The sequence below is a fragment of the Mastigoproctus giganteus genome, chromosome 1 (assembly GCF_048544385.1).
Source record: "Mastigoproctus giganteus isolate SK-2022 chromosome 1, ASM4854438v1, whole genome shotgun sequence".
In the NCBI taxonomy this organism is placed as follows: Eukaryota; Metazoa; Arthropoda; class Arachnida; order Uropygi; family Thelyphonidae; genus Mastigoproctus; species Mastigoproctus giganteus.
Genome location: NC_143575.1, coordinates 220,373,068 through 220,392,743, shown reverse-complemented (window position 1 = coordinate 220,392,743; position 19,676 = coordinate 220,373,068). Strand labels below are relative to the sequence as shown.

Here is a 19,676-nt window from a genome sequence, read left to right as displayed (position 1 = left end):
TTTGTATCCCCCCAAACTAGCAGTTTTCCGACCCACCTAACACTGCCTCGATAGCATCAGCAAATATTCTTGCACCCTTTCTATTTAAGTGTATCCCATCCCTGTAGAAGCAATCTCTCCTGTTAACAAGTACAGTCCAGGCTGAAAAAAATTCTACCCCTTGAGCCTTGCACAATCTTTCCAGGGCCGAATTGATCGACAAGGCTCTCATCATGTACTCCCTCCTATCGTGTCTGGGCAGAATTGCAGACACTTTCAAATTCAACCCTATTTCACGGCTTTTTTTTCAACAGTGACCTGTATTTGTTGAGTAATTCCGCCGGTCTCCAACTCTTAGTATCATTAGTGCCAACGTGTACAACTATATCACCTTTTGTGCCCTTGAAAGATGAAAGCCGTTCTACAACGTCATCAACCTTTGCCCCTGGCAGACATACCCTGGTCCTGTTCATGGTGGACTTGTTATTCTTGTGCACAACCAGGCCACATTTCAGCCTTTGCTACTCATGACCAGCATAGCAGTGATAACAATCAGGCTTGCTATTGAATTTCTCTTAAAGTCTTCTCCATGAATTTGGCACGTGGGACTAACATCTATATGCAGTTGTCTTCCCCAGTTTTGCTATTAGTGGATTTTGATGGACTTAACTCTTTGTGGGTTAGCACTGATATTAATGGGAGGTGCCATATCATAGAGCATATGCTTACTGACAGTGATATCACCCCCTTTAAATATGGGAACTAACATCTCTTTCCACATGCATGCCTTGTATGTTTTCTGGCATTAATATTTGTATCTGCTCCCTTTCTCTCTCTTACCTTCATTTACTTGGAGGAGGGGTGAGAATACACATGGAAATCACTTTCTTTAAGTAACTTTGTTTCTGAGAAAATTAATTGATTGGGGCTGACTGAATGTTTTCCAGCATCTGGCAGAGTTTAACGTCATTACAATTGGTCAGGAGTCTATCGATAATGCGGAATAATTATGATGTACAGCACAGAAAATATTTTCCACACAGTTGTGTTTTCCATTCCAAACCATCTACTCAGTTTCCACCATTTTTCAAACCATGGTAGAATGTACAGTGGCAAAAAAAGCTCAAAACAAAGCTTGGAGATATTCAGAGAAATCCTACCATAGCTAATCTCACAGCTTTTAAATTTGCATGTACAAAAGCATGCTGTGTTTGCCCTCAGAATCAAAAGGAATGATGAGTATGGGACTGTAATAATGGGGACCCAGGGCATGTCTTTGCATAGACTCCCCAAGGTGTTGCAAGGTGGCCTGTGGTAGTGCTACCCATGCATTGCACAATGGATCCAGTAATGCCTGCCTGTTGTCAGCTGGATGATCGCAGTATTGAATGTCCTTTTCCAGTAGGTCCCAAACATGCTCATTTTGGGTTGAGATCAGTTGATGGTCTGCCATGAGAGGATGGAGAACTCTTTGCCATGTTTCTGAAACCAGTTAGAAACCTGTGGGCCTAGTAGTATGGTGTGCTATCTTGTTGATAGATGCTGGAGTTGTCTGGATATCCTATCATCATGAAGGGACATACATGATCAGTGACCATAGAAAGGTAGGTGCTTCCATCAAGCCATTGATTGATGGTTTAATTACAGGACCCAGGGCATGTCACAAAAACAGTCCTAAAACCATAACACCATCACCTCTACCCTGCCAAACACCAACAGTGCATTCAGCTGCCATGGCCTCATGTTGCATTTCTCCAAATGCAGATATGCCCATCAGCATAATAGAGGTGGAAACCTAATTCATCACACCAGGTGACATATTTTCATATGTTGGTTGTGCTGATGTGCCCATACAAGGTGCAATTTCTTCATATCGGAGTGAGCATGGTACCTGTGATGGCCACCTACTGCCATAGCCTATACGAGCTAACGTTCGGCACACAGCTCATAGCATGGATATTGGCTTTGCTATTCCTATATTGTACTGGGTGGTTAGCTGGGTCACTGTGCTGTATTACGAGACTAGACATGATGATTGCCGTAGGCATTGGCCTCACATAGCTGTCCAACATGTGACCTTTGGCTGGTTGTTCAGCTGCTGAGCAAGTCATGCTAGACTTGTGACATTACAGAAAGGGAGCACTTAACCATGTTGGCTGTTGTTGAGTAGACACCTCCATAGCCAGGTGGGAAGGAGCAACAGTGCATAGCATATGCTTCTTGATTAGACCGGGGTTCGAGCCCATCACCACCAAATATGGAGGATGCGGAAAGGTCAGGGAATGACCACCGCATATTCCCGGAGCAATATGGCCTTAGTTGCTAATGCTCCTAAAATTCAAAACAACAACAACAACAGCTGTTGTTGAGGTACTGGCAACGGCACATCTTGCTCCCATAATCACTATCCTGAACAGACCACACCAGATGCCTACATTTTGTAATACCCTGTGGGAGGCGACTATTGATGTCACATTGTCCACGAGAAACCTTGCAGGTTACGTTGATGATTGGATCGTCAGAGACTCGTGGACGACTTCCGACCACAGGGTGATTACCTGCCAAATCAGAAGATCATTAAACAGGCTACTGATACCTAAACAAACACTAAATCGCTTCGCCATCCGCTGGGCGAACTGGGAAAGGTTCAGAGAGGTTTTAATGCCCGCTGCAGCCCTACACCTGGAAACAACAAACCAGAATGGGGATCCAGACGAGAATCAAAAGAGGGTAACGGAAATAATACTTGCGGCGAGTGAAGCATCAATGAAGAGGAGAAATCCCAAACCGGGAGCAGTCCCGTGGTGGACTCACGAGATCCAGCAACTCAGAAGGGAGACCATGAGAAGAAGAAAACTCTTTCAACGGGCAAGACGCACATGGCCTGCTGCTGAGGTCCAGATACTAAAGGAGCACTATAGAGAAGCAAGAAACAGATATACGGATGCGATAAACAAGAGCAAACAAAGAGCCTGGGAAAACTTGGCAGGCATAACAGGAAATAATGAGCCATGGGGGGTAGTCTATAGGATAATCACAAACAAACTCCCCAGGGGGGAAGTTATTTCTACCACATTGACACCACAGGGGAGCCAAACCACCACATGGCAACAGTCAATCACAAATATTCTGGGCACTATTTTCCCAGAGACTGCCATGCCTACTTCACCTGAACAGCATAGAATATGCCAAGAAAATGACATATACACCACTGACTCCCGTGAACCACCGTTCACGCTAGATGACATCAAATCTGCGGCAAATCACGTAAGAAATAATAAGTGCCCTGGCCTCGATTATCTCGAACCGGAAATTGTCAAAAAAGTAACGGATCTGACCCCCGAACTCCTTCTAAATCTGTTTAACAACTGTTTGCATCAAGGCATCTTCCCAAGAAACTGGAAGACTGCGGGACTGAAGCTGATCCCAAAAACACCCACGAAGCCTCCACAACAGCCAACCACTTACAGACCGATAGCTTTGCTACCAGTGATCAGCAAACTATTTGAGAGAATGCTATATGCCCGAATTGACACACATTACAAGAGTGCTGAACTGCACATGTCTACCCAGTTCGGCTTTAAGCCTGAGTCTTCGACAGTAGAGGCACTTAGACATCTGCTGCACGGTGTGGCCAGTTGCAACAGTAAATACTACCTAATCATCTCCATAGATTTTGCCGGGGCTTTCGACACCATTTGGTGGCCAAGTGTCCTGGCAAGGCTAAGGCGGGCCAACCTTCCCTGCAATTTGTATCTCACTATCAAGTCTTACCTTACCGACAGGAGTATTAGTGTCGTGGCACCCTATGGTAGGGTAAACTGCAGGGGTTGCCCCCAGGGTTCTGTCCTGGGGCCGCTGTTGTGGAACATTGTCTTGGATGAGTTCCTGGCCATGGACCTTGGTGACGTCCAAACCCAAGCTTTTGCCGACGACTTAATCTTGAAAATTGCTGCCGACAATAGAACCCAGTTGGAGGTAAAAGCAAACCATGCCATCAGGATACTACAGGACTGGACCATCTTACACTGCCTAAAAATCTCACCAACTAAGACATCCTCAATCTTACTGAAAGGCTCCCTTGACCTGCACAGGCCACCTCAAATAAAGGTGAACAACACCACAGTGAAACTCCAAAGCCAGCTTAAGTACCTGGGGGTGATATTAGATTGTAATCTTTCCTTCAAGCAGCATCTCACACATTTAAGAACAAAGATAAGGAAGTACTCTGCACTGTTAGCACGTGTGGTTCGTCGGGACTGGGGACTTAAACGTCGCGTGCTCTCCTTATATTATAAAACGACATTCCTACCAGCTATAACATACGCCTCTGCGGTTTGGTATCACAAGGCATCAGCCGCCGTAAATAGACGCATAATCGACTCAATCCATAGAACTATCCTGTTAACCATTACCAGAGCCTGTAGCACCACTAGCACTGTTGCCCTACAGGTCTTGGCCGGAGCCCTTCCCCTTGACCTGGACATCATACGTACTGGAATAGCCTATTATATAACCAAAGGAATGCCTTGCACCCACCAAGACTACACAGTGGATAACAATGCAACCCACAAGGCTGAAAAGAACAGGCTGCAGAAATACCTAAAAGAAACCTGGCAATACCGCTGGACAAACACAACAAAAGGGAACATCACCAAAAAGTTCATCCCGGACGTAGACAGAGTATACCCCATTCTTCCAACCTGGCTGCAACCCGGACTTTACACGACCTACCTCCTTACGGGTCATGGGGCTTTCAATGCAAAGCTTACAGCATTGGGAATAGTGGAGGATCCGCGTTGTACTTGCGGGGAACAAGAAAGCTGGGTGCACATTATGTTTGAGTGTGTCCAATACGAAGACCTTAGATGCAGACTAATAACTAGAGTTCACTATTTACCGAGGGATCTCGAGTCACATCTACTAGATACACAAGAAGAATATTTAGCCTTAACTGATTTTGCCCAGGGATTATTTAGCAGGCGCCAAACACTAGCCGCCATATACCGAAGACCTTAACGGAATGAGACAAAACAAAACTGCAAATAGCAGCGAGACGACACAGAGGAACCGACTATACAGACCTTGGACTGACTACAAAATGCACTAGGAAAAGACAAGTGACAATAGATTGTCGAACTACAAGAGTCATGATTACCGCCAATAGAAGCGAAAAAACACCTTTAAATAGTCGTGACATCAGAACAAAGGGACACTGCCCCAAGACCTTGCAGCATAGACCCACTACATAATGACAAAAGGTAGTGTAAGGACTAGCAAACATCACGGAAGGGATAAAACCCCATAATGACAGCCAGTAGACTTGATTATGACCCCAAGATAATGACCAGAAAATAAGCCCCAGACCACATGCAGTCTGGAAGGATGACATCCAGATTTAACCCCCTATTAGTGTCCCACCTAGATGAGACTCAACGGCCAATTTTTTAGGGCCTGCAAACTGATGGAGACGACATATGTGGCACTCTCCCGCCGGAACAGCCTATTGGCGACCCAAATCCGCACTCTCTTGAGTGGATCTTTCTTTCCAAACTCCTGGGGAGGAGAGGCTTGCCTCTCCTTGCCTCCCCAATTTTTTCACTCTGGTGGGGCACGGGCATGCCTCACTACCTGCAGGGGCCATCTACTCTGTCGGCCCCTTATTTCCAATTTCTTCCCCCCAGTCTTCATCCTCCCCCCCAAACTTTTGTCTTGCACAGCGTTTAGCCCTACATGTCAAAATCAAAAGAGAACATCAAAATTCTTGCCCGAACCTATTTGGTTTTTAAAACTCACTTTCACCGCACAGCCCCACGTCGCGCAATATTAATACTAACATGTAAAGTATCACTAATATCAACCTCGTTTTTTTTTTTTTTTTTTTTTGGTCCTAGCCACTAAAATCCCAGGAAAGTAAGTGGCAAGACCAGCCAGAGTACAAATATTGGTAACACCCGGCCGGCCTCCCTGTGGCAGGTATTGGTAACGTCGGGTCTCACTAGGGGCCCGGCGGCTAACAGGCCGGACGAACAATGGGCACAACAAACTACACAGTACATATCCCACACACTTTTAAATCTCTGGCTTGTCCGATACAGAGAACATACGCGGAGATGGGAGAAATCCCGGGTGCCGTCAGACCCCGAACATACCTAATAATCATTTCATGTTCAAAGTTGCAAAGATCGCGATGCTGATCCATTTGTTATTCCGACTCTGTCTTCACCATCGTCACAGATCAGTCCATTCTTATACAAGGGAGTATTGCTGACAGAAAGCCATCTCTCTCTCTGTCTGTCTGTCTCTGTGTGTGTGTGTGTGTGTGTGTGTGTGTGTGTGTGTGTGTGTGTGTGTGTGTGTGTGTGTGTGTGTGTGTGTGTGTGTGTGATCATACTAACAACATGGTAAGATATGAAGAAACATATTCAATCACTTGCCTTTCTTCAGCATATTCCGTACGTGTAAAGTCACATGTAGAGCATGCCTTTTGTGTGCATTTAAATACAGTTCTAAAACTGTTTTTACAGGCTTGCCATTAGATAGTTCACCAGACTGAACCTATTGGTAGCTACCAATAGGTTCAGTCTGGGGTTGCTACTAGGAGGCAACCCCAGGGACTCACATCTGGTGAGTATGGGCTTGGCACACCCAGGGTTCTTAGCTGGATATCATCATTCTTCTCTTTCTTTCTTGGTGATTCTCTTCTACTTCTCTCTCTCTCTCTCTCAGGTTAATTCAGAAATTTTTCTTTTTGTCTCCATTAATTTCCCCGGAAAAGTCTCAGGCTTCCTTGCACAATATGACTAATAATAATATGGATCAGCTAATGTATAATTTTACTATCTATGCTTTACCAGCTAGTGACTGAGTGTTCAAGTAGTATCTCTGAGGCATGTTATGTCAAGGAGCTGCTGGGTATTTTCTTGTTTGTGTGCCATAATTAAAAATTTTATTATCATATCCCCCCAAATTTCTCTCTGTCTACTAAATGCATCATGAATAGCATTAGTTGAGGCATATGATGCAAGAAAGCAAGCTTATACAGTATCAGCCAAAAAAAAAAAAAAACTTCCCATTTCACCCATCCATTCACTCAAATGTTTGTCTAGTTCTATCTTGAATTAATTTAAGCTGTCAACTTCTATGACGACAGATGGAAGTTTGTTCCAGCAATCAACCACCTGCTGGCTAAAGGCAGATTTCTGCACATCTGTTCTATAACTGGCTTTCCTCAATTTGAATTTATGTACCCTCAGGCAATTAATCTGGGCAAGAGGGAGAATCCCATCAGCATTGAGCTTGCTCAAACCATTCAAGGCCTTATACACCTCAATCAGATCGAGACTAGGTGCCTAGTCTCCAGACACTGTAATTTGCATAATAAGTCTTTCTTCATAAGAGAAACCCTTTGTTCCATTCACTAATCTTCTTGCCCTTCTCTGTACTCATTCCAGAGAAGCACACTTCCTGTATATCATTGACAAGACACCATGAGCTACTCTTGCAGGCCATCTGGACTGCTCAGAAAACTTCATATCTCACTGCACAATTATTCCCGGGTTTGTTTCATTCTCTACTATTCTGAGTGTAATACAACACAGGCCTCCGTAGCCTAGTGGTCAGGCGCGCGGGTGCATAAGTACACGTGCCTTAAGTGACCGGAGTTCAAGCCCGTGACTGCTGAATACGGTGCTGTTTCTTGTATTCTGTGTATCTTGTAAACTCCTCTGACCGTTTGGTCGTCCTGGAGTATAGACAGAAAAATTATTTATTATACATTACTGTGGTGTTACTGCTACTTGTATGCAGTACTTACATTTGTCAATGTTAAACTTCAGTTGCCACCTCTCAGGCCATCGGCTCAACTTGCCTAGATCTTGTTGCAGTAGCATACTGTCATTAGTGCCATAAACAACCCTGCCAACCTTCGTATCTTAGACATTAAGCTTGATATACCTTCATCAATATCATTAATAAATACAGAAAACAACAACGGATCCAACACTGAACCCCGGGGAACTCCACTAATAACATTACTCCACAAAGAGAAGGTCCATTGATTATCACTGTCTTCTCCTCTGTCTTCTCCCACTCAACTAATGCAAAATACTCACTCAGTTTGTCAGTTATGTGAGCAGGATCATTAACAATCAAATCATCGATGTCTAATGGACCAATCTTGTTCATCCCCCTCCTTCTAGAGTTTATAAGTAAAGAAGTCTTTGTCGTTTTTCTTTTCATCCTTTGCCAAACATTTCTCATAATCTGTCTTTACTGGCCTAACCTCCTTTGTGACTTGATTTATATCTACCATAGGCTTCTGTGTTGATTGATCATTTATATGCATCCCATGCATTTTAATTCTCTGCCATGGGTCTCATTAGTTTATCTGACATCCATTTAGGCCTAAATCTTGAACAGTATCTCTTAGTTAGTATGAAAAGCCTAGTAGCTTCCAAGATTAATTCCTTGAATGCTTCCCATTTAGAATTTGCTGATAGTAACATCATCAGTTGGTCTCACTGAATATAGAATTTAAAAACTGTCTGAAACCACTGTAGTGACTACTTTATCAACAAAAACCCTTCCATTTACTGATGGTAGTTACCTCTTTGAGTAAATCCCACATCAGCATGCTGTGATCACTGCCACCTATTGGTTTCTTTATCCGCAGAATCTTTATACTTGAAGAATCACTACTGATAATCAGATCAAGAGATATTACTCCCTCTGGTTGCCTCTAGAACATGCTGCTGTAGAAAACAATCCTCCAATAAATCCACAAAAACACTTGCTAGTGTGTGAGTGACCAACCTACAAGTTCCAGTCAATATCTGGAAAATTAAAATCCCCATTATAAGACACTCTGATTTTCTGTCCTGCTTTATTTCTCTGTGCAGTTGTTCATTATGCTCATTAGAGTCATTAGGCCTATAGCACATTCCTATTCTCAATTTTGCTTTCCCAGTGCTTATGTCACACCAAATTGACTCAACACTGCACTGCCCACCCATTTCAACTGGCTGCACTTCCTTAGATTTTGTGTTTCTTAACTAATAGCATAGCCCTTCCTGTCCTGTCTATCCTTTCTGTATAAATTGTATTCCCAAAATTCCAATTCTGCATGCTTTATATCTGTGTGACACCACATCTGATATTCCAACAATGTCTTTGATGTTTTGACCAACACCTCAAATTCATCAAATTTATTTACTAAACTTCTAGCATTGGTGTACATGCAAATATACATGCACCTGTGCTTGTTCTTAGTTACCCTAAAACAGCCCATGTTTAAGGAGATTAATGATACTGTATATATTCAGTAATAAATTTAATGACAAGAATGTAGCTATCAGGTAAAATGTGGACCCCTTCATCAGCAATATACAGATTCTAACGGAATAATGACGTTTAGAGACAATTGAATAGATGCAGAGTTGTGTGTGCAGTGATGCGTGCATGGCCCCGAGATTGAACATTCAACTACTAGATTTGCATTCATTGTTAGTGCACAAACTTCTGTGGGTTTGCTGCCAGCATTTATCCAGCCCATGGTGACTCCCAGTAGTGAGAACTACCCTAACACAGACCACTTGTTCCATGATTACTCTCAGTAGTCTCTGAAATCCCCCACACCCTGTTTTTCAGACTGCTGCTCATTCCAATAGAAGTAGTGCAATAATCACTTTCACCTCTGCTAGCAGCTACTGTTAATCTATTAGTCTGTGTATCCCCCCCCCCAAGCTAGCAGTTTTCCGACCCACCTAAAACTGCCTTATTATCATTAGCAAATATTCTTGCACCCTTTTTATTTAAGTGTATCCCCTCTAGAAGCAATCTCTCCTGTTAACAAGCACAGACCAAGCTGAGAAAAATTCTACCCCATGAGCCTTGCATAATCTCTCCAGCCGAATTGATTGACAAAGCTCTCATCATCAGAAGCTAGGAAGAATTCTGAACCTACTCTTGAAACTAATGGGCTCAAAGTGAATAGGAATTCTTCATTACCTGACAATGCCCTCAGTACTGAGACCAGATCTTCACCTTCCACCGGCTGTTGTTGTTGTTGTTATTTTGGTTTTTAGGAGCATTAGCAACTAAGGCCATATTGCTCCGGGATATGTGGTGGTCACTCCCTGACCTTTCCGCATCCTCCGTATTTGGTGGTGACGGGCTCGAACCCCGGTCTAATCAAGAAGCGTGTGCTACGCACTGCTGCTCCTTCCCACCTGGCTACGGAGGCGCCTCCTTCCACCGGCCTCAATACTTCTACTGCTGCAAATATTAATTTGCCCAAGCCTGCTAACATTCATGATTCAAGTCATTCAACAGAGCACTTTATTGCCAAACAGACTCTGTTAGATGATTCTTCTGATGTAAATAGAACCACTCCTACCACCTGCTCTCCTCTGCGGAACAGTTCTGTCTGTACCTCTATTTTACAAGCTCAGAGTCACCAAGCGGAATCCTCTTCAACATCAGTTAAGGCAACATATGCAAAAATAACTGCTGCCACATCTAATGAGGTCTTCAAACCTGTCTGTAGATCTGCTGCCACAGTGAGTAAACCTGTTTCTGATTGCCAGTCTCAAATATCACACCAAAGATCAAAACAGAACAAACCTTCAGAAAATGTTAAAGCCTCTATATCTCAAGATACTTCCTCCAAGCTTCCAGCCAAAACTCATCAAACACAGAATGTAACTACTGCAGAAAAATCTCAGTTACTCAAACATAAGTATAATATCACAATTATTCCCACAAAAGACCGAATTTTTCTTTCTAGACTTGGACCCGCCACTAAATCTGAAGATCTTATCAACTTAATTAAAGAAGAATATGGTTTCGGAGTAGATGTCCGTTCTCTGAAGAAACTGTGTCCCACCTACTCATCTTTTATAATAACATCCCTTCCATCACAAACAGAAAAAGTGCTGAATCTTAGATCCCTTTATCAGGGGCTCTAGTAAAACGCTTCACGGACAGACCATCAAGGGAGTCCAAAATCTCTTCTCCACAGGCATAGCAATCAGATACCCTGCTATCTACACATACTACGTTCTCCTCTCGTCATAGAATCCCCAGATCCCAACTGTTCAGTGTTTACCTTCAGAATTGCAGGAGTATAATTAGCAACTTAAACCACTTCAGAGCAATCCAAGGCTCACATATTTACGACATTTACCTGCTCACTGAAACCTGGCTCTCCATAAATATTGATGATCAGGAGATTATAGATGGACAATATACAATCCATAGAAAGGACAGAGGATCTCGTGGAGGCGGAGTAGCTATTATACATTCTAACCATATACTCTGTGAAATTGCATCAAATTTCATAAATATTGAATCAGTATACTGCCTTCTTCATCTTGGCAAGTTAAAAGTTTTAATAGTATTGCTTTATTTTCCACCTCCCTTAACTAAAATCGACCTCCAGTACTTAGAAAGCTCGCTGGAATCTATCTTCCCACTAATTCAATCTGCCGACATAGCAATGGTTTTGGGGTGACTTCAACTGTCAACTGGCCAATTTAGGATCTTCTTCTCCATCACTGCAGACTAGGGCTCTCTTTAATATGCTTCACAGCTATGGTCTTGAACAAATTTGCAATTTTCCAACCAGAGAAAATGCCTACCTCGACCTAATATTTCCTCTACTCATATAGATGGTCACAATGACAACCCTATATTTCACTCGGATCATTTGCCAATTACTTTTGACATCACAGTGACCTCTCATAACTTCAAATGCAGCTCCCATTCTCCACGATTCAATTTCAGAATGGCTGACTGGCCTCTGCTCAACCTAGCTCTAAGAAACATAGACAAGCAGCTCGCTTACACTATGGATGACATCGATGTTCTCACCAGCAACCTGATTAACTGTGTCCATTCAGTTATATCTGACATTGTTCCTCAATCCCATCTTACCACGCACTCTACCTACCCGCACTGGTATAACAGCGAATTAATACATAAAATTAAATCCAAAGAATTTTATAGAAACAAATATAAGCAATCAGGTGACAGCCAATATTACGAAATATTCAGCCAACTCCGCAAAGAAGTGAAAACGCTCATATTAAACTCTTACAATATGTATACAGAGTCAGTTCAGGATAGTCTGCTTACTCACAGAGATATCAAACCATTCTGGAATTTCATGAAGCATAAGAATATAACCAGTAGAAAGTTACAACTCCATAACGCAGATGGAATTCTCTAATCTGACGAATTCAGTATTGCTCAAGAGTTTGCCAAACACTTTTCTAGAATTCAAACAAATGATACATTGAGACCTGCCTCATTTCCTGACTTCACACCTGTTAAAGATGATATCCTCATTAACCTCTTTATCACTGATGAAGATTTAAATTCGGCATTAAAAAGCATGAGAAATGACTATACTAGAGGCCCAGATGACATTCCAGGCTTATTTTGGAAAATGACTGTCACTACATTAAAACCTCTCATACTGCGGATCTTCAACTTGTCTCTCAGGCTGGGGAAGTATCCTAAGCACTTTAAGCAGGTCAATATTTTTTTTTTTTTTTTTTTTTTTATGAAAACCCCAAGCACGAAAGGTATCAAAACCTATAGTACTTAGTACCGTGCATGGGTTAAAGGAGAAGTATGGGGAGAGGGGGGATGCCGGAAACTTTGCTCTAGAGACTAAACATGGGTTTCACCACTTCAAGCCTCCAATAAGCAAAGTGGTGGTATTTCACTGGTTGATGAAAGTCATCTACCACCTAGCATATAGTTCCTATTTTCAAAAAAGGTGATAAAAATGACGTATCTGATTACAGACCCATAACCTTGCAAAACAGTCTGGCTAAACTCTTCGACACAGCAGTACACAAACATCTCTTCGAATTCTTCAGGCCTTTCATCGATCAGAATCAATATGGTTTCTGCAGTGGCAAGTCAGTAGTCACAAATTTACTTCCTTTCTGGCAATACACCTCGGAAGCTCTTGATAACCACCTACAAGTTGATGCAGTCTACACAGACATATCTAAGGCATTTGATAAAGCCCGCACGAACAACTTCTGGAAAAACTTAAGCTATATGGTATCCGTGACCCTTTGCTCTCATGGCTACGCAGCTATATTACGCATCGTTCCTTGAGAGTTATCATCGATCAAGTGAACTCAGACTTTTATACCACTAAGCGGAGTACCACAAGGCTCTCCCTTAGGTCCTCTTCTCTTCATTGTTTTCGTAAATGATCTTCCTTCTTTCATCTACACCTCCAATGTTCAAGTTGCTCTCTATGCAGATGATCTTAAGATCTACTCAGCAGTGAAGGAGATTACCGATTCTCAACAGCTTCAATGTGCTCTCAATAAATTCTCTCTGTGGCTATCTCTGAATGGCTTGTCTGCTAACCCCTCAAAGTGCAAAGTAATCTCTTTCTCATCTTGCAGATCTCCACAACTAATGAATACGGAGTACACTGTTAACTCTGTGATCATCGAAAGGTGTGACCAAGTTAACAACTTGGGGATTCTCTTTTCCAGCAGTGCTAAATTCGATGCCCATGTCCTTAAAATCACCAGCAAAGCATTCAAAACACTGGGATTCATCAAACGGAACACATACAAGTTCAAAAACTACAGATATGCGGTTATCCTTTATAAAACTATTGTTCTGCCAATCCTTGAATTCAGTTCACCCATCTGGAATCCTCACACAAAGACTTTAACTAACAAAATTGAAGCAGTCCAAAAACATTTTGTCCATTACCTTACGTACCACAATCCTCTATTCTATCACTCAGTGTATTATGAATCGCTGTGTGATTACTTTCATCTGAGGCCTCTGTGCACTAGAAGAGTTACTGCTGACATCGCCCTCCTAGCCAAAGTAATCACTGGAATTTATGAAGCATCTGATATCCTGAGTAAAATAAACTTCAATGCTCCCTGTAGACAAGTCAGGAACCTTACACCGCCTTGACTCTGCCAACACGAACTTTATGAAGTTCAGTCCACTGAACAGAATCAGCAAATCAGCAACTGACTCTCTCATTGACTTCTTTGACAACTCCCAATCACTGATGAACTCCATCCACAAGTTTGCCTCTTCTCTTAAACTGCAAAGTGACTAGCTCACATCTAATTATTGTAGCTTATTATTTGTTATATTATTTTTCTATTCTCTAACGGATTAATTATTACTTGTTTTACCGGTAACTTAACTTAATACAATCCTCTTTTGTACATATGCTTTTATTGTTTGAATCTATATCAATGTTTATAGTCCTGTTGGATTTCATATTATTGTTATTATGTTTATTGATCTGATCTCAGATACACTGTTAATGGTTACCTGTTGTGTATCTTGCTATTAATAAAAAAAAAATTAAAAAAAATAAAAATATACTCTCTCCTATCGTGTCTGGACAGAATTGCAGACACTTTCAAATTTAATGCTAACTCATGGCTTTTTTTCAACATTGACCTGTACTTGTTAAGTAATTCCGCCCATCTCCTACTCTTAATATTATTGATATTGTTATATCATCGATAACAACAATATTACCTTTTGTGCTCTTAAAAGATGTCTGCTCTACAATGTCATCAACTTTTGCCTCTGGTCTTGTTCCACCTATCCTTTTTGCACAATATATTCTACATTTCTCTGACAATAGAGTCACCGACAACAACTAGTTCCTGTGGGACCAATGCATTTCGCCTCAGGGATTGCCACTGTGTTGGCTGATGTTCAAGTGCATGCTCTGGCATTGATGTGGGCAGGTGAGAGCTTGATGGGCTCTCAATTTAAATCCTATGAGGGTATCTACCCTGTTCTTCAAGCACTCATGAAAAAAAGACCCATAACATCTCTGAGTTGGTGCCTGATTTCCCTCACACTCCTTATATCGAGCACACGCAAAGACATTCCCCTTGCCAATATGTCTCATTTCTGATAGAACCACAAACAATAAACAAGCAGTACATTTTTTAAAAGGTTGTGATTCAGAGGACAACCCCCCCCCCCCCCCCCCAGTTCTTCTCCGAGCCACAGCACCCCACTACCTTTTGCTTTGCTGCTCTGGTCTGAGGCATGATTTTGATTCAGTTGCAATACAATTAAAAGTATAAAAAAATTTGAACTAATAAAACAAACTTATTGTCAAAAATATCTTGCCTTGCAAAAACTTTTTTTTTTTTGTCATTTCACAAATGCATGTTCTAATCTTAATGTACATTTCCACTTACAATCTGCTATGTCCCACTTACATTTTCTGACAGAATCCTAATTATCAATTGACTCACCAATACTCATTTCATTTGCCCCAATTGATCGCTCTGTGATTACTTTAAGAAAGTAATCCCAGAGCGATTACTTATTTTACGTGTCAAAGTTGGTGTGTCTGTTTTCTCTGATATTCATTATCAGAGACTTAATTTTTGGATCTCCTCTTTTTGAACTCTAGCTTAAATACTTGCTACCCCATTCTGTGAAATTCATCTGCTACCTCTATCATTCTCTCAACTTTACTGATCTCTTGGACATGTATAGTGCCTTATGTAGGGCGGCACCTGAATATCAGTTTAACTCCGCTTTGGTAAAAAAAAAAAAAAAAAAAAAAAAAAAAAAAAAAAAGGTTAACTGCAGCCATTACAACCCACTACAGCAAGATCAGTGATTCATGTTGAGGGAAATTGACCATAATCTGCCATGCTGGCCCAGTGCGGTTTCACAACTTGACCATATTTAGCAGATAGGGGCTTGAACCCCGGTCTACTCAAAGAGCATGTGCTACTGCACTCCCACTCATGACGACTCTGCTACAGAGGCCATTACATTTGGTAATAGCCTCCATAGAAACTCCTCCTTGGTACATTGTGATGAATACAGAACTCTGTAAAAAGCCAGAAATGTGTGCAATATTATGTTTGTGTAGTGTGTATGTGTTGTTTAGTTGTATCTGGCCACTTTGCCACCATGAAAGCTTGCCCAGTGCCTGTTTACACCACGAGGTGGTGGGCCACAACTAAGTGCAAAATGTCGTGGACCTCAAACACTAAAATCATTGTTCGTCCTAAAGGGCAAAATCCTGCACCCTCTAGTGGTAGTGCTATACCAGTGGGTACCATCAATAAATCCTGTATCCCAAGTGGCTCAAATCCAGAACACAAGAAAAAAAATGTTAAAATAATAATAATAAAAAGTAAATAAATAAAAAAAATAAATAATAACCACTATTGGCATCCCATAAGTGACTTCTGATGACAAAAAGTGGAAGAAGCAAATTTTTGGAGATCAATAAAATTAATCTTGTTTAAAAGAAACATATTCCTTTTTTCGTGAGATTATCCTAGTGCTAGCATTAGCAGAGGCATATGATGCAAGAAAGCAAGCATATATAGCATCAGCTCACCATGACTGGGCCTTAATTAAAAAAACATAAACCACTCTCTACAAGGCTCTCATTGCTGCCTATTACCACCTATGCCGCTGCAGCCTGGTTTACTCTGACCAGGCTTTCCACTTTCAAGAGAAAACCATGCACAACACAATGTGCAGTTTTCTTTTACTTTTATTGAAAACTTGTAGAACTTTCCCAACTCTTGCCTTACAAGTATTGTCTAGTTTCGTGTCCCTTTGACTTATTCTTGATTTTTCGAGGATTTTGCTATTTCGTCAAAAAGAATATTCCTCTTGACTTTGACAGCATTCAAACTGATCGATCTAATGATCGAGAAAGAGAAAAAAATCAGTGTCTTCAATATTCTTAAGTCAGAGTGGCAGCAACGTTGGACTGAAGGGTCAAGTCACTAAATCTTTTATCAGTAATATTAATTTTGTCAATCAAACTATATTGAAATGGTTTTTGCCAAATCTATATTCTTGTTTCCTTCTTATGGGTCATGGCTCTATAAATGCAAAATTGGCTCAATTTAATCTTTCTGATTCTGATATTTGTTTCTGTGGCAAGGTCCAGATCTGGAAAACGAATATTAATAGCAAACTTTACCAGATAAAACAAGAACCAAAGCTGTGGCTCTCAGGTTTCAACGAAACAGACGAGAGGAAGTGGTACTGGCAAGACTCAGAATTGGACATGCTCATCATACCCATCTGTTCCTGCTACTGGGAGAAGATCCACCCCAGTGTTCGTCCTGTGACAGTTAACTTACGGTTAGGCATTTTCTGTTTGATTATCCCTTATATTCAACCATACGGTCAAACACTTTTCAGTCGGTTTCTGTGCTGAACGTCTCACATGATTTAACTCATATCCTGGGAAATGATGTAAACATAGAAGAACTTATAATCTATTTAAAATGTATTGGCCTATACAGGAGTACTTTTAATTTAACATCTACAGTGGTATATTCCGAGTAAATAAACTATGAGCAGATACAATTTGGCCTCAGTGGCCCTTGTGTCATTAAGCCAAACACCAACAACAACCTTATTGATTTTTATGTTCACAACTTCAGCTGGTTCAGTTTTCCAGCTACATGGACCCAGCTGTTTGAGAATCAGAGACTTTTGCAATTATTAAAGAGAGCTTGTTCATTTACCTATCAGAATACCGTATCATTCTAACTGTACACCTAGCCTTTCAACAACACATTCAATGTTAATGGTCCCTTAGGTACCTCAGATCACAACTTGATGATCTCTTCTCCAGTGGAGCATCTCACTCATAGCCATTCTTGGCCTTGTGTTGTTTTGATGTTACAGGCATAGGAAATGGGGGCGATCTGCATGATTTCTGTTCTTCATTTTCTTAGTTGGATTACTCTTTTAAATATTCTGATCCCAGTGTTTGCTTGGATCATGTCTGTGAAATCCTTTATGCGACATTGCTCCCTAAACTCCCATCTCTTATCTAAACGTTAATCTTCCAATAAATGTGCTAAAGCTGTTTAAGATAATTACATAGCATACATTCTTACCCGAACTTGATTTTGAGCAGTCTAAAAGAAAACTTGCCAAAGCTATTGGCCACAACTTCTGTCCATGTATAGTGCCACCTCTGTAACATTTTCACCTAAAGATAAAGCTCTTAATTCATATATCTTGGTAAGTCACCTCCTACTGTAACCAATACGGTTCGGTCCATCCAATGTCTCCCATGATCTTCTGATGGAAGGTTTCCTCCTCCTTCATCCAAAAAAGCCTTAGTTCATAATAATTCTCCCATGATACTCTATGTATTCTTGTGTTTCCTTTTAAAACATTGTTATTCCTGCATAACATGTGTAATGCCAACAAACATTATATTTTTAATTAATGTTAATAGTAAATTATTCTGCAACAAATATAACCACAAAACATATTTTTTGTTTGTGTTAATGCATGTTGTTTAAATAAAAAAGAAAATTTAGATTAATTTAGATGGAATGTTAGCTGTAGTTGTTTATAAGCATATACCTTTCATAATTATTTTGTGTAGGTGAATCTGGCCTTGGAAAATCAACTCTTATCAACAGCTTGTTCCTTACTGACTTATATCCTGAGCGCATAATTCCTGTGGCTGCAGGTAAGAATCTGTTTATTTCATTACAGATATTTCAGTGGTATCATTAGAATTCTTCCATGTACATACACTGGCCAAAAAAATATAAACGTTTGTATTAAGACAGTCACAGGCAGAAGAAATGCAAATAAATGTGAATCAGTGTAAATAGAAGGAAAGAAAATTGTGACAACGTGTTGTCTCGTTGAGTATAAAAACTGCACAGGCTGTTCGACTGCAGTAATCTGAAGCCAAAATGGGGGGAACACGTGATCTATCATGGGTGCAGGAGCCATGATTCAAGAAATGAAAGACTGGTTTCTCAAAAGCATCCATCTCAAAGGTTTTAATGACTGGAAAGCAAGTGGTTCTTCCATATCTCAGAGGCATAAATGTGGTAGAAGACCAATTCTTCAAGAGCGAAGCCATCATGCTCTAAGGAGGACTGTACGGAAAAATAGGACATCCAGTGCAACAAATAGCATCTGAATTCAACTTGAATAAAGGTAACAACTTTAGATACCAAGCCCAGAACTGCCCTATTTCAACCCATACCATGCACAGGTAATTGAAGAAATTGGGTACTGGCAGTTTGCCTGCCTATTCGGAACCCACATTTCAGAGCAAAACAGAAAAATTCACTTGTGTACCGAGAAAGTTGTGATTTGAGTGGAACAGTGGATGAAAGTCATGTAGTCAGATGACTTCACACTTTGATACACTTTTTTGCACTGATAGTAGGTGGAAAGTGTGACAAGAACCTCATGATGCGATGGGCTCTGCTTGCCTTGTTAAGACAACCCAAGCATCCGGAGGTGGTATCATAGTATGGAGAATGTTTTGTTGGTACAGACTGGGTCTGCTGATATCGGTGGAGAGTCAAATGTCATCCAGGGAGTACCTGAATTTTGTATCAGATCCGTATCCTGCAATGTTACACTTTTATCCAGAAGGTGATAGCCACTTTATGGATGACAGTACAGCAGTGCATCACGTCAGAATTGTGCACGAATGATTCAGAGAACATGACATGGATTTCTACCATCTTCCCTGGTCCCCACATTCACATGATCTCAATCCCCTTGAGAATGTGTGGAGTATGCTGGAGAGAGCTATTCAGCAATAAAGTTCTCTTCCTTCAACTTTGTAGCTGTGTGATGTTTTGCTGGAAGAATGGTTACAATTAAACCAAAACACACTAAAACTGTAG

General features: G+C 41.1%; 1 protein-coding gene across 1 annotated transcript in view; it reads left to right on the top strand.

Moving 5' to 3' along the window:
- Septin1 (Septin 1) overlaps positions 1-19,676 on the top strand; it is a 178,489-nt gene that overhangs the window by 34,856 nt on the left and 123,957 nt on the right. The window contains exon 3 of the mRNA XM_090384445.1: positions 18,404-18,490. Within this exon, the coding sequence (XP_090240571.1) occupies positions 18,404-18,490 (87 nt within the window). The remainder of the gene's footprint in view (positions 1-18,403; positions 18,491-19,676) is intronic.